Source organism: Sardina pilchardus, chromosome 16 (genome assembly GCF_963854185.1).
Source record: "Sardina pilchardus chromosome 16, fSarPil1.1, whole genome shotgun sequence".
NCBI lineage: Eukaryota > Metazoa > Chordata > Actinopteri > Clupeiformes > Clupeidae > Sardina > Sardina pilchardus.
In genome coordinates this window covers 16,966,870-16,988,736 of record NC_085009.1, presented here as the reverse complement: position 1 = coordinate 16,988,736, position 21,867 = coordinate 16,966,870, and the positions used below count along the sequence as shown (strand labels likewise).

The following is a 21,867-nucleotide window of genomic DNA, read 5'->3' as shown; positions in this document are numbered from 1 at the left end:
AGAAATTGTTCATTTTGATGTAGGCTAATGTTTTCCATTATCAAATGTTTTCCATTATCAAATTGTCATGATCATTTTGTTTTGTCAACTTTTAAAACTGTTTTGGTGAAACTTCAAATAAACATGTTCATAGATGGTTTTCTCTCCAGTTATTGATTGTCATTTTTAGATAATTTACAAATTGTTTATTAACATGTAAAAGACTAAGATGCAACTTTATAATAGCCATCCAAAAAAGGTTTGATGCCGTCATTTCCCATCCATTAGGCTAATGACATTGACATTTTTAGATAGTTTACAAATGATTTACTAACAAATAAAAGACTAAGGCCCAACTTTATCATAGCCATCTGAAAAACAAATATTGTAATTGTTTATCTAACTAACTGTTAATCAATAGAACATCAGTTATAGTTCAATAGTTAATCGACCTATGTAATAGGCATAGGCGTTGAGGATATGGCTATGGAAAGGCCGACAATCAACATTATAATCATTAACAATAACTCAATATATCATTATTAATAATATGATATTTGCAATAATAATGTAGTTTATTGATATAAAATATATTGAAATCAAGTTATCACTAAACAGATATTTTTCCGTATGTTGTATATAAATAAATTGTTTCTTTTTTCATAAGCTGATAATAACGTATTTGTAAGCTATGTGTTTAGTAATCACTGATTGTTATCTACAAATGATTAATTTATGATTATTAAGTTATTAAATGTTTAATTATAGTTGCAAAATAAAGCATCAATTAACCATTTATAACGGATGGTTATTATAAAGTGCTACCGAAGAGCTTCAACCACACACATAAACACATTTAGCTACAGACAAATTCAGTAATTAGTAATTCAGTAAGAAATTAGGCTATTTAAAAAAAAAATCATGTGACCACAGCCTCTTTTCACAACTGCACTTGGAAACGGTTCAATTCTTTTTTCTTTTTTTTTACACTAAACACACATAGGATAAATGTAGTATGCATCCCCAGTTCGACCAACCGACACACACACACACACACACACACACACACACACACACACACACACACACACACACACACACACAACCATACACCATGTCTCTTTCTCAGAGCCTCAGATAGAACTCACAGATGAACAGGAACAGGCATCTTGTGTCCATACTGTCTTGTATTTTCAGCATTCTGACAGATTCAGACACAACATTAAACAGCACCGTTTTCAACAGTGCCAGTATGCTGGGCACTCACTTCCTCTATGTGATGAAAGCAGAATAGAGTTTCAGCTTTTACCAGCTAACTTCAATTATTGCTTGAACAAAGAATACTAGAAATTTGGAAATTATGTTATATTAGTTGACTTTGAATGGTTTGATAATAAAGTTAAAGTCAAAGACTCACCGATAATTCCTTATATCCTAGTTGATCAGTTAAAAGATGTGTAGTGCTATGCTGACTGACAGCATAGGACATTGTCACTCGTAACAGGAAGGAAAGGAAATCAAATGTTGTAATAATAGAGAGTGACTTCTTTTTGCTGGCACACTCAAAACACGTCTTTCTTTCTTTCTCTCTCTCTCTCTGTCTTTCTCTCTCCCTTCCTCCCTCTCTGTCTCTGTGTGTCGATGTATTCATATGTGTACTTGTTTACTTAAGCAATAAGCCCCTAGAAACAGTAGTTTCAACTTCTTTTAGAACAACTAAAAGTGTTTTTCTAAAAGTATATCTGGCAAGATTTTGTAAAATTAAGGCACAGCAACGATGTCGACATGTAACAATTAATTCACAGCTTATCATTGTTCCGCCAATAAATATATTTCATGATTATTTCGGTTGCCAAACAACAGTGAGACACAGCCACTCTTGTGTCTCAAGTTGTGGTATTGTATTAGTATTGAACAAAATGAGGTCAAGGTGTATGTTTGTGCTGGATTTTACAACGGCACCAAACATGATTCAGCCTGGCACTGGCTCGGTCTGGCTCTGTTCCTGGCTATGCGTCAAAGAATTTAGAATGTTTCACCAAGTGGTTGCCATGGTACTTCTGCAGTACGTCTTTGTTTGTGCCAGAGCCATGTATCTAGAATAGTATGTAATATGGTTCTGGTCTGTGCCATAGAGAAATGTCATTAAAGAACACTTAAAACAAGACACACGAGGTAACACATATAACGTATGTTGATGCCTATTTTTTTTTTGGGGGGGGGGGGGGGCACTGAACCCTCCACCTCTGTACACACTGTGGTCAGTTTTAGCAGGAAGTGCAAAACCACAGGAAGTGCCATACCACTCTATTCCCACTTTTCATTCATTGTGGAGGTGTTTACATTTCTTTTTATTTGTTGTGGTGTGCTGTGGTGTCATTCACATTATGATAGCTTCCGTATCACATAATAATTTGAAAACGTGTTTATTTTTCTAGTTATACAGAACATATGAAGGGCCCAAGGGCTCTGTCTGGATGCTTTGAACACTCAGATGTTGCTGAGCTGTCTGGACTGAGGACTCTTGTCATAGTGCCAGTAATGTTCTAAAGTCCACATCAGGGAGGAAGCTACAACTCTGAATGATGTTGACAGTTGTACAGATGTCTGAATTACTTTATTGACAACTGACCAATAAGGAGACTAGGCTACTTACAACAAATACAACCTAAAAAAAGTAAAAAAACACAAGAAATGAAAGAACTGATGCTCTTCCAAAGACTGACATAAATCATTGAATAGAAAAAACAGATAAAGGGAAAAGAACAGCTTAAAATCGTTAAGAACGCAGTTTTATGCAATTATTTACATGTACTTGTAGCCTGTATTGATCCCAAATGATCCTTCTGCGATACAAACACCACTGTCAAAATATACTTTGGAGTAAGAAAAATATACTGTATATTATCTGGATTTCTTGTTTTCACCGGCAGGGAAGCAATGCCCACAACATGGAATTCTCTCAGACACCTGCAAAGCATCAATACAGAGACAATTTAGGGTATATTTGGCATACCATGGTCATACTTTACTCCAGACATGAGGTGTTTGTGATTCTTTTGGTTTGTCCAGAAACATACAACATTTTAGTTGGTGTTGTGATACACTTTTCCTCCGTCGCACACACGCTATTTGTTTATCCAGCAAATAACGGTGTCCACCGACAATGTAGGGTATGTTGCAAGATTTTATGAAAGTATGATGTATTGCGACATCGAAGCAAGTCAACTTTGTAGTTTCTTTTCATCGAACTACAGGTACGCTATACCCAAACTGGTAAAGTTACATATAGTGCGATTGTAGCCGATAGAGGGCCGTGAAGTGAATGCAGAAGTGCCGTTCACCCTGTTACGAGTTGATGAACTGCTGAAATGATTTTGGAAACATTATTTTAAGGTATGAAAAACTCTTTAGTGTTGCTTTAACTATTAGTCAGCATAACCAGCGAGATGATCTGAGAAATGAATGGCCAAGAGATAGGTCTTAAAGAATGCAGTTTCTACAGTAGCAAAGCATTTGTGTTTTACTCAACTGTCATGAACACCACTCATGGCTTGCACTATTTCCCCTGACACAAAAATGGATTTATTTACAAACCGGCAAAGATAATCTCAAAAGGGCCTTGTCAACTGACATATGCCATGATTTCATTTCCTGTAAATAGTCGGCTATTGCACAATTGCTATTAAGAAATTTGAGATTTTGCAGGTTGGAGGAGCACAAATTTGCAATGCTGGTTTTATTTGTGATCTGTGTACAATTGTGTTGTATAATTTACCTGTACCAATAGAGTCATACACGTTTGTGGTTCTTACGGACAGAAATTGTATGCAATCATTTGACTTTGTCCATAATAAATGTCCAATAAACACATTAATGTTAATAAAGTCAGATCAACCACAATTAACTGACCACTGTGTAATGGTTCATATCCCAACTGATCTCCTTCATTTCCTGCAGATTGGCTCAGGTCCTGATTCTGACTGGTGTTGAGCTGTTGTTGGCCACTAGATGGTGACAAGGTCAGTGTTACAAACATGCAAGTCAAAAATTATTGTAATCAGTATTGAGTTTTTCTGGGGTATTTTTACAATAGAAAACAATGTATTTGTGACGCTCCTGGGCTAAGTAGCCACAGGCTTAGTAGCTGAACACAGTATCTATGGTGATCAAAATGATGGATGAATATACACTTACGGAGGTGGTGTTTGTATCACACCTGCTGAAGGACAAAAATAATCATCATATTGTCTAAATTGTACTGCAGTTTAACCTTTCACTATTAAATGAGACTAACATTGTTGCCTGGTTTACTTTTCCTTCAGCAGCTGAATGCTTAGAGCTCCCACCTTTCAGCTTCTTGAAGCGATACAGCAGAACCAGTATTACGATGAGAACGATCATGAGCACCAGTCCAACAACAACACCCACAGTTAGCAGCAGAGAGGACCCAGAATGTGGGGCTGAACCTGCAGAGACTATCAAATTAGCATCTGTGGTGAATAACATTATTTAATGCATTTATTATATGGGAGTATTTCAGATTTACCATTTATGGTGATCCAGTTCTCTGGTGACTCTCCTTTCTCTGGGTTCCTGCACTTATAGAGGCCTTCATGTGACTTAGAGACTGCAGGGATGGTCATCTCTCCTGTGGTGGAGGTCTGCAGGAGTGTCCCATCTTTATAGAAGTCAGCGATGTTTGATGGCTGGTAGCGATATCTACAGCGCAGAGTCAGAGGATCTCTCTCAGTCACAGGATGGGCAGGACTCTCCAGGATCACATCACCATCTATACAGCACACAACAGTCACAATAAATATGTTAAAGCACACAGTTCTCTGTTTCTCAATGTTACACACAGTATGCTTTAACTATAAGAATGAAAAGCATTCTTCCAGCTTCACTCATTGGTTTATTGTCTTGTGCATTTATCACCCAATCTTGTTAGCATTTAACAGTAAGCAGAACCAAACCCTTACTGAAGGGCTACTCACTGTGCACTGTGATATTGACAGGATTACTCTGTTCACCAGACTCAGACTGACACCAGTAAACTCCACTGTCTAATGGAAATGCTCCATCTCTTTTACAGGTGGATCCTGCTTCTGTGTCCCAACCAGTGGGACACATTTCATACTCTGACTTTCCTGAGAACCATCTCAATCTCCATCCAGTTAAGTTAACACTCCCCGCACAGCTCAGGGAGAGATACTTCCAATCAAAATGTTGATTTGTATTGGGATGGACAACCAGAGAGGATGGAGGAGAAAAACCTAAATCAAATAGAGAAATCAGTCTATGTTACAGTCTGAAAATGTTTAGTTTAGGACCAAACAGCAGCCATGTTTTGGACAGTTTGTTTACACCAAAACTCATTGGCATTGCAATAAAAAAGTGTACATCACCTGTGACCCAGAGAGGCCGAGGTTGGCTGAACTCTGTATAGGCTGGCTCTCCTCTCTGTGCTCTGCACACATAAACCCCTGTGTGTCTAAGAGCAGCAGGGTTGAGAGTGTAGGAGCCTACAGCTCCTCTGGTGCTGTCCGAGACCAGCTCTAAATATCCTCCGTTTTCATGACTGATCTGTGTTAACTCAGGCCTGTAGGGGGCAGTCTTGTACCAGTGGAATCTCCAGCCTGTAGTGGAGCCTCTAACATCACAGCTCAGCGTCACTGAGTCTCCTTCAGTCAGCCAGGTCTGTGGAGGTCCTCTAAGAACTGGCTTAGGTTTTGCTGTTTGTGTGAAAAAAGGTATAGACCATATCTTAGACATGTATTCAAAATATTGTAAATACAAGCGAAAGCTTAAAAAAACACATAAGTGTCTCACCTGACACTGTAATTCTGACAGATGCGCTGATCTCTGATGTCTGTGGGTCGCTACTGCGCGTTCCTCTGCAGCTGTACTCACCACTATGGGACTCTTCAGCATAATATATTGTGAACTTTTGCCCTGTTTGCCTGGTCGATCAGATACCACAGTCCCGTTGTTATACCAACTGTATTTCCAGTCTCTGTATTGATCTCCCTGTATGTCACATCTGAAGTTGATCCTCTCATCATGGAAGAAGTCTGTCCAGTTGGACAAGAGGGCTGCAACGGTTTTAGGACTTTCTAGAACACACAAAACAGAACACACAAATTCATTTCAGTTGCATTGTTTTTCAAATGTCAGACTGGGTCTCCTCTCAGCTCTGCACCAGTACTGTCCTCCATTAGAGACTTTAACAGAGCTGATGCTGTAGGAGTCCTCATCAGTCAGGGCCACAGGATCAGAGTTCTGTGCGTCTCTGTACCAGTAGAATCTCCATCCAGTAGACTGCCCCATGTCACATTTCAGGGTAACGGAGTTTCCAGTGAACACTGTTGCGTCTGTTTCTGAACTGATTGTAGGAGTTGGCTTTTCATCTAGATTGGAATGAATGTCACCACAATCAGTAATAATAATATAACTACAGTGCAACTGAGTGCATTTTCAGTAGTTACAACTGGAAAAGTGATGAACACAATATTAACACTGAGCCCAATGTTAATGTGTTTTTAGTGAGAGAAAAATGTGTTGAATGTCAAATGTTGACTCACCATCATATTTAATATCAGTAGGTGCACTTCTGGAGGATTGCTCCGGATAATTCCTCCTCACTCCAGCACACTCATACTGACCTGCCTCCTCTGGGAGTCTGATGCTGATGCTCTCATTGTTCATACTCTGATATTCGTTATTTCTGTACCAGTCATAACGAAGCCAGTCTGTGTACTCTGTTATAGCACACCTCAGAGTGACTACATCTCCAGGATAGAAGGGAGGCTGAAGAGGAGACACCATCTCCACTGTAGCTGTAGGGAGAGCTGTGGGTGCATTGCAAAAACAATGATAACATAGAATAAACATGATATCCAATGCGCTAAGAAGAAAGTGAGATTATGTTTCCACCCAATACATTCATATTAGTGAAACAGCACTAACAATATATTGGCAGGGTGTGTCAGGCAAGTGTATCAATGTATCAAACCACATAAATACCTTCTGTGGATCCAATGTTGATTTCTGCACTCAGGACTGATTTTAAAAGGGGAAGAGTGACAGAAAAGCAGTGCATTTTTAAAGATCTCTTTAGGAAACGTTGGAGAGAAAATTGAGAAAAGGTCGAATGTATACCTGTATTCTCTCTGTCACACACACACACACACACACACACACACACACACACACACACACACACACACACACACACACACACACACACACACACACACACAGCTGTGCACTATAGTCAACATCTACATTTGTGCTATGGAGTCAATCATCCCGTAATGCATCACTCAATGGTAACTTCACTGCACTCTGACGTCGACGTGCGCCGAGTGCTGGCAGGAACCCTTCAGGCTATGCAAGTTTTCAGACAGAGGACTGAGCTACCGAAAACAATAGCAGCAAGCTAAAATTAGCAATACATGTTTGGCTCATATATCGGAGTACACATAATAAAGGCTGATATTTCAAACCAGCTGTCTAAAACTGGTAAATGTGTTTATATTTATGACTATAAGAGGCCCGACTTTACACTGTAACGTTTTTAAGACAGGTGCAGTGTTGTCTTAAAGTTGCGAGGAAAATTAAGAATACATTTAAGATCTTTGTTTTCAAGAATGCCATTTGTTCCTAAGTGTTTTCTTAGGACGCATCTTAAGAAGAAAGTTAAGGAAAAACATAAGAACTTTATTCGTGAATATCAAATATTGTACACTTTAACATACCAATACAATTATGAGTTTCATCCATATACATTCTCCAATTACAAAATATTAAAGTGGCAGAGAGAGAAAGAGAGAGAACGAGAGAGGGAGAAGTTGCAGTTGCAGAGTTGGGTAAGTTACTTTAAAATGTAACGTATTATGTATTAGCCTACTTATTATTGTCATTTTGAAGTGATTTGTTACTTATGACATTCATGTCTCTGAATTGTAAGGCATTGCAGTACTAATGCATTACTTTTAGGTTACTTTACTAACATAACTGGAAATATGGACTTGGCATTCTAAATATAATTTAGCTTATAGCTCATAGCACATCCAATGGAGGGATATGTGGTAGGCCTATAGCATAATGACTGAGCTATAGGCTTATGGCTAAGAGTATATAATAGGCGCAGTGATGGCTCATAACGCAATACAACGAACAATCATTGTTGAATTGTTAAAAACAGACAAAAGTATGGTACATTGTGATAAAAGTAGGTTACTGTAACTTTAGACATAGGCCTATACTCATTAAAATCAACAGAGCCCACTATATTGTAACCTAAAGCTTTGGGACATGTCGAGATAGGATACAAAATCTTCTTGCATTTCTATCCCTTTACTCTCATTATTTCAAGTTCACAGCACAAAGCTGGCATACTAATTTCTACTTTATCAAGAATCAAGATTAGCGTGGCACGGCTAGATGTTTCATTAAATAGTAGGCCTACTATTCCCCGACTCATCATGAACTAATTAAGACCATTTTCAGAGAATATCGAAGAATCCACATCGTTCAAATATAGGCATGTCCTCATTAGATAAGCATTATCTTTTCATTAGTTAATCATGTCTGTGGCCCCTCAGATAAAGTGATGAACAGGTGGTGCTTTAAATGCATGAAGTTTGAAGTCATGCAAAAATGATCAATTTACATTAATTAATGATGAATTACTCATGAGTTCATCATGTTTGTGGCCCCTCAGCTAAAGTGGTAAATGGACCCTTCTTTATCACTGACGAAAGAAGTGGATTCTTCGATATTCTCTGAAAATGGTCTTAATTAGTTCATGATGAGTGAATGTATAGTTTACTTACCCCTTGGAGCACATTTCAAAAACCTAGAAATCACCATGATCATGTGTAATTGATCATTATTCATAATGATTTACCCACTGTACCTAATGCTCAAGATGAATTTGTTGTCCATACCTGATGTCATTAATGACATACTATTAATTCATGTTTATTAATGAGATTTTCATGTATAATTAATGCATGAGTTAATTAATTAACTCATGATAATTCATGACATTTAGTTAACATGAATTCATGTGTAATTACTTTTCTTTTTTCTCCATGACGGTGATGTCCAAAATTTTGTCTGACAAAAAGTCATCATGATCATGCTTAATTAATCATGATTCATGATGATGTGCCAACCGTACTTAATGCTTAAGATGATGAGTTATTCATGTATTAATACATTAATGACAATCAGTGAATTCATGTTAAGTCATAATGATTCATGATATATTAATGGATTAACTAATTGCGTAATTCATGCATTAATTCATGCATTAGTTCATGAGAATTCATGTACCCTTATTATAAAGTATTTCCTGATTATTTCGGTTGCCAAACAATGGTGAGACACAGCCACTCTTGTATCTCAAGTTGTGGTATCGTATTAACATTGAACAAAATGAGGTCAAGGTGTATGTTTGTGCTGGATTTTACAATGACACCAAACGTGATTTAGCCATGTTTAGAATGTTTCACCAAGTGGTTGCCATGGTACTTCTGCAGTACGTCTTTGTTTGTGCCAGAGCCATGTATCTATATGTAATATGGCTCTGGTCTGTGCCATAGAGAAATGTCATTAGAGAACACCTAAAACAAGACACAAGAGGTAACACATATAACATATAGGTATGTTGATGCCTATTTTTTTGTGTCACAATATGACAAATGTAAGATATGGAGGCAGAGGTCATGTCCCTAATGGAGGGGGGGGGGGGCACTGAACCCTCCACCTCTGTACACACTGTGGTGAGTTTTAGCAGTGCAAAACCACAGGAAGTGCCATACCACTCTGTTCCCACTTTTCATTCATTTTGGAGGTGTTCTCTGTTTTGTTTTGTTTACATTTTTGTTTAATTGTTGTGGTGTGCTGTCGTGTCATCCACATTATGATAGCTTCCGTATCACGTAATAATTTGAAAACGTGTTTATTTTTCTAGTTATACAGAACATATGAAGGGCCCAAGGGCTCTGTCTGGATGCTTTGAACACTCAGATGTTTCTGAGCTGTCTGGACTGTGGATACTTGTCATAGTGCCAGTAATGTTATAAAGTCCACATCAGGGAGCAAGCTACAACTCTGAATGATATTGACAGTTGTACAGATGTTTGAATGACTTTATTGACAACTGACCAATAAGGAGATTAGGCTACTTACGACAAATGCAACCTAAAAAAAGTAAAAAACACAAGAACTGAAATAACTGATGATGCTCTTCCAAAGAGTGACATAAATCATTGAATAGAAAGAGCAGATAAAGGGAAAAGAACAGCTTAAAATCTTTAATAACGCAGTTTTATGCAATTATTTACATGTACTTGTAGCCTGTATTGATCCCAAATGATCCCTCTGCGATACAAACACCACTGTCAAAATATACTTTGGAGTAAGAAAAAAATATATTATCTGGATTTCTTGTTTTCACCGGCAGGGAAGCAATGCCCACAACATGGAATTATCTCAGACACCTGCAAAGCAGCAATTTAGAGACAACAGTATTTAGGGTATATTTGGCATGACATGGTCATACTTTACTTCAGTCCAGACATGAGATGTTTGTGATTTTTTTGATTTGTCCAGAAACATACAACATTTTAGTTGGTGTTGTGATATCAGTAAGGATGAATCTCTTACCTGAGGAGGCTGGGTGCTTCACTTCAGAGTAAACCGCATCTACTTGGAACTCTTTGACTTTGGCTATATAGAAATAGACAGAGAGAGAGGGAGAGCAGAGGAGCATGCATATTATACAGTATTCAAAGAAAGCTCACAAAAATAACTATAAATGTATCATAAACAAGAGATAGAGGGTAAATGACAGAAGTAAACATACTTGTCACACCCTTTTTCTTTCCTGTAACCTGAACATAAGTCAAGTCATTGTCTTCTGTATCATCTTCTCCTAAAGAAAGGACACATCAGAAATAGAAATTGTTGCATATTCAAACAAAATACCATGGATGACTGTGTCCAGTTAACATATTTTGATACATGTCCATATGGGTGTTGGGACTGGAGAGAGACAGTTTTTTTTGTTGTTGTTGTTTAAATGTCACCGATTTTACCTGTGGCCTTCACTGCTTTGAGCTTGGAGTAAACTATGTCTGGCTCTGGTTTACCTCCATCTTCTGTAGTCAGAAAATTATACAATATGAAGGCAGATAGCTGTTTATTTAACTCCATTATCATATACTGTCATATACTCATGTGCAGGATTTTAAATTGTGTTTTACTTTTCCTCTTCTTTTTGACTTTGTCAGACGAGGTCTGCAGATCGATGGTGGCATATGTCACATCGTTCAGTCCTGCTGAGGCAGCGTCTATTGGACGAATCAAACACATTTTCAGTAGCTTGTGTGCAGTGTTACAGTTTATTTCATTAAAGCAACACTAAAGCACTTTTCCTCTGTCGCACACACGCTATTTGTTTATCCAGCAAATAACGATGTCCACCAACAATGTAGGGTATGCTGCAAAATTTTATGAAAGTATGATGTATTGAAACATCGACGCAAGTCAAATGTGTAGTTTATTTTCATCGAACTACAGGTACGCTTCCCAAACTGGTAAAATTACATAGTGCGGTTGTAGCCGCTAGAGGGTCGTGACATGAATGCAGAAGTGCCGTTCATCCTGTTAGGTGGAACCACTGAAATGATTTTGGAAACATTATTTTAAGGTATGAAAAACTCTTTAGTGTTGCTTTAGCTATTAGTCAGCATAAACAAGATGATCTGAGAAATGAATGGCCAGAGATAAGCTTTAAAGGTACCAAATGCAGTTTCTACAGAAGCAAAGCATTTGTGCTTTACTCAACTGTCATGAACACCACTCATGGCTTGCACTATTTCCCCTGACACAAAAATGGATTTATTTACAAACCGGCGAAGATAATCTCCAAAGGGCCTTGTCAACTGACATAATATGCCATGATTTAATTTCCTGTAAATAGTCGGCTATTGCACAATTGCTATTAAGAAATTTGTGATTTTGCAGGTTGGAGGAGAGCGAATTTGCAATGCTGTTTTTTTTATGTATTTGTAATCTGTGTATTTACAATTGTGTATTGTATAATTTACCTGTACCAATAGAGTCATACACGTTTGTGCTTCCTAAGGACAGAAATTGTATGCAAAAAACATTTTACTTAATAAAATAATATATATAACATAATAAATGTCCAATAAACACATTAATGTTAATAAAGTCAGATCAACCACAATTAACTGACCACTGTGTAATGGTTCATATCCCAACTGATCTCCTTCATTTCCTGCAGATTGGCTCAGGTCCTGATTCTGACTGGTGTTGAGCTGTTGTTGGCCACTAGATGGTGACAATGGCAGCGTTACAAACATGCAAGTAAAAAATGAAAGTAATCAGTCTTAAGTTTTTGTGGGGTATTTGGACAATAGAAAACAATGTATCTACGATGCCCCTGGGTTAAGTAGCCACAGACTTAAAAGCTGAATACACTTACAGAGGTGGTGTTTGTATGACACCTGCTGTAGGACAAGAACATATCATTGTAATCATACTGTAGTATAACTTTTTACTTTTAAATGAGATCAACATTGTAGCATGGTTTACTTTTACTTCAGCAGCTGAATGCTTTAGAGCTCCCACCTTTCAGCTTCTTGAAGCGATACAGCAGAACCAGTATTACGATGAGAACGATCATGAGCACCAGTCCAACAACAACACCCACAGTTAGCAGCAGAGAGGACCCAGAATGTGGGACTGAACCTGCAGAGACTATCAAATTAGATCTGTGGTGAATAACATTATTTAATGTATTTATTATATATGGGAGTATTTCAGACTTACCATTTACTGTGATCCAGCTCTCTGGTGACTCTGCTCTCTCTGGGTTGCTGCACTTATAGAGGCCTTCATGTGACTTTGAGACTGCAGGGATGGTCATCTCTCCTGTGGTGGAGGTCTGCAGGAGTGACCCATCTTTATAGAAGTCAGCACTGATGTTTGATGGCTGATGGCGATATCTACAGCGCAGAGTCAGAGGATCTCCCTCAGTCACAGGATGGACAGGACTCTCCAGGATCACATCACCAGCTATGCAGCACACAGCAGTCACAATAAATCACAATACATGTGTTACAGCACAAAGTTATCTGTTTCTCAATGCTACAGAGTAGAGTATGTTATTACCATACGGATGAAGAGCAATATTCTTCCAACTTTACTGGCTTATTGGTTTCTATTCTTTCCTTTGATAAGCGTGCATGTATCACACACATGATAACATTTTAAATGGTAAGAGCACAGTAAGCAGAACTAAATCCCATATCCCCATCATTACCATATAATTTCTTTAGAAAGGAAATGGCAGTAAGACAAGAGAAATGGCAAGTGACTGTCCAAAGCAACTTACTCTACAATGATATCAGTTTATACTACAGTACATTAACATTAGAATTATACCTGTCAAAGCTTGGCCAAGAAGGAGAAAGCATTACAATATGCGTTGTACAAGAAACAAACAAGCAAAAAAAGCACACTTAACAACAACATTATGGATATAATGATGTTACAGTAGCTCATGGTTTGTACATGAGTTCAAAAAGATGTCAATGTTTACTCACTATGCACTGTGATGTTGACAGGATTACTCTGCTCTCCAGAGTCAGACTGACACCAGTAAATTCCACTGTCTGATGAAGATACTCTATCTCTTCTACAGGTGGATCCTGCTTCTGCCCAACCATTGGGACACATTTTATACTCAGACCATCCTGAGAACCATCTCAATTTCCATCCAGTTAAGTATACGCTCCCCACACAGCTCAGGGAGAGATACTTCCAATCAAAATGTTGATTTGTATTGGGATGGACAACCAGGGAGGATGGATGAGAATTACCTAAATCAAATAGAGAAATCAGTTTATTATGTTACAGTTTGAAAATGTTTAGTTTGGACAAAACAGCAACCGTGTTCTGGACAGTTTGTTTACAGTAAAACTCATCAGCATTGCAATAAAAAAGTCACCTGTGATCCAGAGAGGCTGAGGTTGGCTGAACTTTGTGGGAATGGCTGGCTCTCCTCTCTCTGCTCTGCACACATAAACCCCTGTGTGTCTAAGAGCAGCAGGGCTGAGAGTGTAGGAGCCTCCAGCTCCTCTGATGCTGTCTGAGACCCCCTCTACATAATATCCTCCATTCTCATGTGTGATATATGTTAACTCAGGCCTTTGGGGGGCAGTCTTGTACCAGTGGAATCTCCAGCCTGTAGTGGAGCCTCTAACTTCACAGCTCAGCGTCACTGAGTCTCCTTCAGTCAGCCAGGTCTGTGGAGGTCCTCTAAGAACTGGCTTTGGTTTTGCTGTTTGTGTAAAAAAAAAGATATAGACCATATATTAGACATGTATTCAAAATATTGTAAATACAAGAGAAAGCTTAACAAAAAACAAACATAAATGTTCACTCACCTGTTATTGCAATTCTGACAGATGCGCTGATCTCTGATGTCTGTGGGTCGCTACTGCGTGTTCCTCTGCAGCTGTACTCACCACTGTGGGACTCTTTAGCATAATATATCGTGTACTCTTGCTTGGTATGTAATGGATTTGGTGTCCCTATGTCCACATTCCCTATTTTATACCAGCTGTATTGCCAGTGTCCGTGTTGATCTCCCTGTATGTCACATCTGAAGTTGATCCTCTCTCCATGGAAGAAGTCTGTCCAGTTGGACAGGAGGGTTACAACAGCTTTGGGACTTTCTAGTCGAAACAGAACTCACAAAGTCAGCTTATTGACTTTGTATAGTTTTTTCAATGTCAGACATATACTAAATGCCACACCAAACTCACCTGTGACCTTCACCCACACCTCATTGCTGTACTGTGTGTAGTAGACTGGATTTCCTCTCCCAGCTCTGCACCAGTACTGTCCTCCATCAGAGACTTTAACAGAGCTGATGCTGTAGGAGTCTCCATCAGTCTGGGCCACAGGATCAGAGGTCTGTGTGTGTCTGTACCAGAAGAATCTCCATCCAGTAGACTGACCCATGTCACACCTCAGGGTAACTGAGTTTCCTGTGAACACTGGTGCCACGCTTTCTGTACTAATTGTTGGAGTTGGCTTTTCTTCTATGTTGGTTTATTGGAGATTAATATAAACACAGTCAGTAGTTCATATTGTTTAATGTATAAACACATTTTAGCCAATGGCAGGTCTGTCACATGTGGCACTGAAGATAGTGCACAGTCACAGTTTATCCCTTCAGAAAAATCACTTTCTTCTGAGTCTGTGCACTGCACAAGTTAACTGTGGCAACTCAGATAGCATAGTCACCATTTCCATTTACCCTTCAACAACAGCATAATTATATTCACTATTTGTTCTGATACACAAACCATTCTAAATCTGAATCAATTCACATTCTCTCAGTCACTTTCTTTCCGTTATAAGCTTCCATAAATGTAAAAAAAATACGTTATTTCAAAATTGACTGACCTTTGCACCCAATGAGATGATGCTCACTTTGTGATGATACATGAGGACTATAATTCCTCTGTCCAGAGCACTGATACTGACCCTCCTCTTGTGGGAGTGTGATGGTGATGAACTCACTGGCCTGACTGGGAAGTGGGCTGTTGTCTCTATACCAGGAGTACGGACCCCAGTCTCTGTAGTTGGCTATGTCACACCTCAGAGTGACTCTCTCTCCAGAGTAAAAAGGACGCTGAGAGGACACCACCATCACTGTAGCTGTGGGTAGAACTGTGAAAGTAAAGACAATGTCAACGTCAACTTAATGACAATGCAGTGAATCAGCACAATGAACAAAGTTCATTCATATTTACATTTACAGTAATCACAAACAATCAAGCACACAAAGGTCTTATCATTGATTAAATTATACATAATAATTATACTGTATTACAATTCTGAGTGGTTCCAGTCCATTTAGATCTGTTTTATGCTCTCTGTTTAGTGCCTGACGGTGGACAATGTTTTGGTGACATCCAGCATTTACATTCATTTTCAGTCTGCATTGTAGAAATAAGACTGATCCACAGCGATATTGTATTGGTTGGAGTGATAATATCCTCCTCTGTTTTTTCTGAGAGACACACATGAATCCATGGCAGGAGGGTTGGGATGTTAAGGACACAACTTTGTAGCACACTCTAGCACATTTCAATACAAATAAAGTCATCTTAACTTGCTTGGCCACTTCGGAAGAAAACTGAATTGTGTTGATCATCCAATGTTAACTAACCATCGTATGTAATTTCAGCAGATGGACTTGTAGAGGATATCTGGGGACGATCCTTCCTCTGTCCAAAACACTGGTACTGACCCGCCTCTTGTGGGAGTGTGATGGTGATGGTCTCACTGGCTTGACTGGGAAGTGGGCTGTTGTCTCTGTACCAGGAGTACGGACCCCAGTCTGTGTAGTTGGCTATGTTACACCTCAGAGTGACTCTCTCTCCAAAGTAAAAAGGACTCTGAGGAGACACTACCACCACTGTAGCTGTAGGGGGAGCTGTGGGAGTAAAGACAGACTAAATGGCAATAATTAGGTGTACAATGCAAAAATATTTAGTGATATTTAAGTAATCTACAGTATAAGGACAAAACACATAAAGACAGAGATTCCTTGGTAAGATTGTTACTGTGTGTTTCGAGTGTTTTCTTTCTGTAATTCATTTATGTTGGGATACATGTATGTGTCTCTGCTAAGAGTCAAGGGTACATTATGTTAGTGACATCCTAACCACAGCACAATTATTTTCCAGCAGTTATCTGGGATGGAGGAAAAGCGGTGAACACAATATGAACGCTGAGCCAAATGTTAATGTATTTTTGGTGAAAAGTGAATGTCAAATGTTGACTTACCATCATACTTAATCTCAGTCTGCGCACTTCTGCAGGATATCTCTGGATGATTCTTCCTCAGTCCACCACACTCATACTGACCTTCCTCCTCTGGGAGTCTGATGCTGATGGACTCAGTGTTCTTACTGCGATCTTCGTAACCATTTCTGTACCAGTAATAATGCCACTCTGTGTATATGGTGCGATATGCTATAGCACACCTCAGAGTGACTACATCTCCAGGATAGAGTGGAGGTTGAGGAGACACCACCACCACTGTAGCTGTAGGGAGATCTGTGGGTGCATAGCAATTAACAATGATCACACAGAATAATCATGGTAACTAATGCGCTAAGAGGAAAGTGAGATTCTGCACACAGTGTCCACCCAATACATTCATATCAGTGAAACAGCACCAACAACATTGGCAGGGTGTGTCAGGCAAGTGTATCAATGTATCAAACAGCATAAATACCTTCTGTTGATCCAATGTTGATTTCTGCACTCAGGACTGATTTTAAAAAGGAGAGAGTGACAGAAAAGCAGTACATTTTTAGAGAACTCTTTAGGAAACTTTGGAGAGGAAATTGAGAAAAGGTCACACATAATGTATACAGTAATCTAAATTGTGAGTCTTCGGGTTGAAATTTTCTGCCACCTGGTGGTTGTTTGGGTACATTGCCATAGCCTCGAAAAAAACTCTGCTTGACAGCCTACGGGATCTCTGCGGGATTGCTGGGGGAAAACGTCCATTCTCAACCCTTACCCACTGTACCTGTATTTTCTCTCTGTCACACACACACATGTGTGAAAACACACTCACACATATTCACACAAGCACACACACACACACACAGAGAGAGAACTGTGCACTTGAGATGCGCGGATGAGCTATTATTTGATCCACAACAGCACAAAACTCATCATCAGTCCACCATCCATCCGCTGAACTTTAAAAAAAAACAAAAAAAAACGCCACCATCCACAGGTTGTTAAAGTCTGGGCGATGCATGGCTCAGCCCGATGTGAGGCAGGGAAGCTCTGGCTTATTCTAGAAAGGCGACTGGTATAACTTGATATCACAGTGGTCTGTCAAGGCTGTGATCTGGACGTCTATTTTCCAGTCAAAATGAGTTGATAAATAACACTGGGACAATATAATAGTCCAGCCTGACCCCACTCGGGACGTCTACAGCCAAAATTAGTTGCAAATAGACGTTTTGCCATTCTGGCTACTCAGACAGACGTCTTCTGGATGTTTAATAATGAAGTCTTTCAGACGTCTTCAAGCGACGCCTATATCACACCCAGAACAACACATCTATTCAACGTCCAGGAAATACGTCTTAAAAATGTTCATTCTGGCTGCTCTGAGGACGTCTTCTGGATGTTCAATAATTCAGTCTTTCATACGTCTTCAAATGACGCCTATATCACACCCAAAACAACACATCTATTGAATGTCCAGAAAAGACGTCTTAATGTCATCGCATCCCATAACTACAGCTACGCTGCGCGGCAGTCGTAAAACAACATGAATATTCTTGGGTTGCTGGTCATTCTTGGGGTTGCACCGGTTCTAATGCATGTTTGGGCTCTGCCCCCTTTTGGTCTGCTTTACATCTACAGAGAATGGAGTGTGCCCATTGGTACTGGAAGTAATGGGTGTCACTATAAGAAGACCTAATGCACGCTCTCTTGTATCTGCACTCTCTGCTTTTAACTTGGGCCTGGTCATTCAGTGCCAGCTCCGCTGGGGAGAGCCTCAGCCCGTTGCCACCTTTTGTTTGATCACATACTTTGCATTACACTTTCCTTTTTCACACAAAACTGAATGCACGCTATTGGAAAAATGTATCGCCCCAATGCAAGGCATGCCATGGAAACAACAACTCAACATCTTCCTTCGTGAGTCCAGATCTACACCTTACAGCATAATAGGAAAAAATCCATTTGAGCTGATTTTACATCAACAACATAATACCATCAGCCTGTCCTATCTCCATTTGTTCTGACAGCGAGGTACACAAAAAGGTAAAAGCCCAAATGAACGCTTGTTCTGATGACAAGTGACATGCTGCATCATCCCACATCAAGCCAGGTGACACTGCTGTGACGTCAACAGAACACTCACAACACCCTACAGCAAAGAACCACTCACAGCCACACTTGTGCAAGGCTCCATGGTGACAGCTATGTCATCATCACCAAGTACAGTTCACTCTTCAAAAAGACCCATCCCCCGGCAAAGATGCACTGCTACATCTTTACCCAAACCTGGATCCTGATCCGGGCGACAAATGCTGATGCTGATCCAGCACCACCGCCGCCCAGATATCCAGTCAGTCAGCGCATGTACTGTAGCCTTCAGCCTATCTGCACTGCTATGAATGAAGGACTGTGAACCAGCTCATATTGAGAGACTGTTTGAAGAACACCAAAGTATCCTTTGAAATATTTTCTGTGTTTATGAAGCTTACATTGTGTTGTTTAAAACATAGACCAATAATATTATACAATGTTGCACATGTGTTCTGTAGTGCAAATGCATATACATTTGCAGATATGTGCATGCAATACTGGGTGTTATTTTAGTTTTGACACACACTGAGCTGTGACATGCTATCTTTTTATGGTCTTCTAAAAAAGGGGTGTTGACTACTGCACTGTGCAGTGATGTCATGAATGTTACGAAGTGGACTGTGTGTTTGAATTAAATATGCTGTGTATGACCTGCAGGTTTGTATGAGTAAAAGCATAACATGAAAGGCATGTCTTAATTAAACAGTGACAAGCACCAGGAACATTACTGTCAAACGTTTCCAAAAGGAACTTTTTTAACCACTTATCATGCTCAAAATACCGCCACACTTCTGCAGCAGTATAAATAGGACCCCTAACTCGGTACTCCTTCGATTAGCGTAATCTCTTGAGGGTGTTTGTCATGTTGAAAAAGACTCTGGGTTGAAATCGCTCTGAAATTACGCTTTAGAAAGGCACTGCAGCTCCGCTTCAGCCATCATGATTTCGTAGAGGAGGCTCGAGAGAAAAGTGAGAAAGAGAGCCTCGGTGTGTATGCAGCTGACCTACGAATTTACTTTCATAAAGGCTCGGATTTTTGGCGACGCACAGCAAAAAGAGCTGACATTTCAGGCCTTTACCTGAAACTAGACACTTGCTAGGTCAATAATCGTCTTGAGAGGGCCGCTCAGACAATGGCAGAAGTGCCGTTTGTCATATTTTGAGGATAAGTGTCATTAAAAAGATTTTGGAAATGTTATGCTAAGGCCTGTATGTGCCTTTAAGTCTGACATCTGCCACCAACCAACCATGGTCACATACAGTAGGTCAGGGTGCAACTACTTAGAAACACAAACCCATGAAACCAAAGTTTTCACCTATATTTCAAAAGTTATCATGCATGTAAACATTCTTTCACATGCACAGTAGGGCAATTCAAGACGGCCTCTACCACTGGTCATTGAAAGGGAAGTTCATCATATCAGTTGACGGCTTTCTTCCTCATTCATGTTTCACACGACTTTGATCTACGCCATAGCTCACAACTTCTCAATTCATAAATACATTCTCAATAGAAGTGAGCTGTAGAGACACATGATTCACACACAAGCGTGAATATATCTGTTAGTGAGTGATTCCACTGATGACATACACATGTTGTGTGAAGTCATGCCAGTCATCTAAACAATAGATTTGTATAATATACTGTATCACTATCAGGGCAAAGCTTTAAACAAAAAGAACATCAACTGAAATACACACAAACACTTTATACATATGTGCATGTGAACATGTGTATTTCTACATAAAAATAAGATGTGTGTCAGACTTACAGAGCAGCAGAAAAAGTTGATGTTGTCCCATGCTGTCCTCTCCGTGTCTAAATAACTTCCTTCTTCTGAAATGTTGTCTCTTACTGGTTGCCCTATTTATAGATGTATTCTGAGAGCATACTTCTCTCCTGTGCTCTTTCTGATTAATGTCAGTTTTGATGTGTTCATACATATTTTATGTTATACTGTATGTTTATATATTGTATGTATATTTTTGCATGGCACTTTAGTCTGCTGCAGTTTTAACTATTTTTAGCACTATACATTTTGATGAAGAGGGCATGGAGACCATTTCACACTACACCTCTTATGTGGTTAGCAGACTACAGTCACTTGAGCCGCTACCTGTGTCTGACACGTCGTTCATTGCAGTACCACTCATGCCATTTTGACTTCCGGTCTCAGACTTCACTACAGCCACCACTGTAATGTTGGTCAGAATACAGCACTGACTGATGCTATTAGTCTCCATACAATTATGAGAAATCATGCTTATGGTGAGTCAGTTAACATATCCAACTTGATTGCATGTCTGCATCCTGACTCCGTCAAACCACAACAGTTTCTTCTAACTTATTTTAGAGAAGTAGGGTTTAAAGAAATAAGTGGCAGGAAATGATGTTTCATTCCATCAGTACACTACATTCTCAGACCACACAGTTAGATCTCAGTGCATCATATTGTGCAGGAATGCACATAATACGCTAACACTAACATGCTCAAAGATGCAATAAAATCCTGCTAAAACTTGGAGTTTCTCTTATTAGTTGCATCTTGCCCCTTCCAGCGAAGACAAAATCTCACTGAAACATTTTCGAAACAGGATGTGGTAGACATGTGGTTGTTGCTGTGTGAAGCTGCTTTCTTGCCTTCAGTTAAGACGCAAAGATATGTGACCGTTTGGACTTATTCTCCTTCGTCAATGTCCCCTTTACCCTCCATATAATCACAAGCTCAGGGTGAAAGTATTCATGATGACTATTTATGATTTGTGATGTTTTAACAACTAGAAGAGTGTATGAATGTTAGCACATTGCATGCGACCTGTTGTGTTTTATTATTATGTCTTAAGCAGTTTCACAATGACATCATCAATGGTGTAGCCTGCGTGATACACAGGACTAAGCAGTAGGCTATACCTTCTTTA

At 39.4% G+C, this 21,867-nt stretch overlaps 1 protein-coding gene across 3 annotated transcripts; it reads right to left on the bottom strand.

Annotated features, from left to right (window-relative positions):
- Nucleotides 1–2,387: 2,387 nt before the first annotated feature.
- Nucleotides 2,388–20,767, bottom strand: LOC134059420 (leukocyte immunoglobulin-like receptor subfamily B member 2). Of its 3 annotated transcripts, none has more exons than XM_062515812.1 (19): nt 20,721–20,752; nt 17,342–17,377; nt 16,888–17,160; nt 16,268–16,534; nt 15,499–15,765; nt 14,853–15,131; nt 14,472–14,762; nt 14,033–14,365; nt 13,629–13,904; nt 12,853–13,098; nt 12,652–12,771; nt 12,506–12,530; nt 12,257–12,351; nt 12,105–12,137; nt 11,259–11,345; nt 11,091–11,153; nt 10,859–10,927; nt 10,660–10,722; nt 2,388–2,949 (listed from the first exon to the last, which is right to left on the bottom strand). In XM_062515812.1, the coding sequence occupies exons 1-19, from the start codon at nt 20,749–20,751 to the stop codon at nt 2,942–2,944; spliced, it is 2,862 nt and encodes a 953-aa protein (XP_062371796.1). In that variant the 5' UTR covers nt 20,752; the 3' UTR covers nt 2,388–2,941. The 3 variants fall into 3 exon arrangements, with proteins under 3 accessions (XP_062371796.1, XP_062371797.1, XP_062371795.1); XM_062515811.1 differs by lacking the exon at nt 2,388–2,949 and adding an exon at nt 10,069–10,493 and having other exon boundaries at nt 12,652–12,780; XM_062515813.1 differs by lacking the exon at nt 17,342–17,377 and having other exon boundaries at nt 12,652–12,780; nt 20,721–20,767.
- Between the last annotated feature and the right edge of the window lie 1,100 nt (nt 20,768–21,867).

Excerpts from the sequence above, each read along its gene's own strand:
- LOC134059420 (XM_062515811.1), bottom strand. The coding sequence starts at position 20,751 with ATGGGACAACATCAACTTTTTCTGCTGCTCT. Across the intron at positions 15,766-16,267 it reads TGCTGAAATTACATACGATG|TTCTACCCACAGCTACAGTG; the intron begins GTTAGTTAACAT and ends TTACTTTCACAG. Across the intron at positions 14,366-14,471 it reads TGTCAGAATTGCAATAACAG|CAAAACCAAAGCCAGTTCTT; the intron begins GTGAGTGAACAT and ends TTACACAAACAG.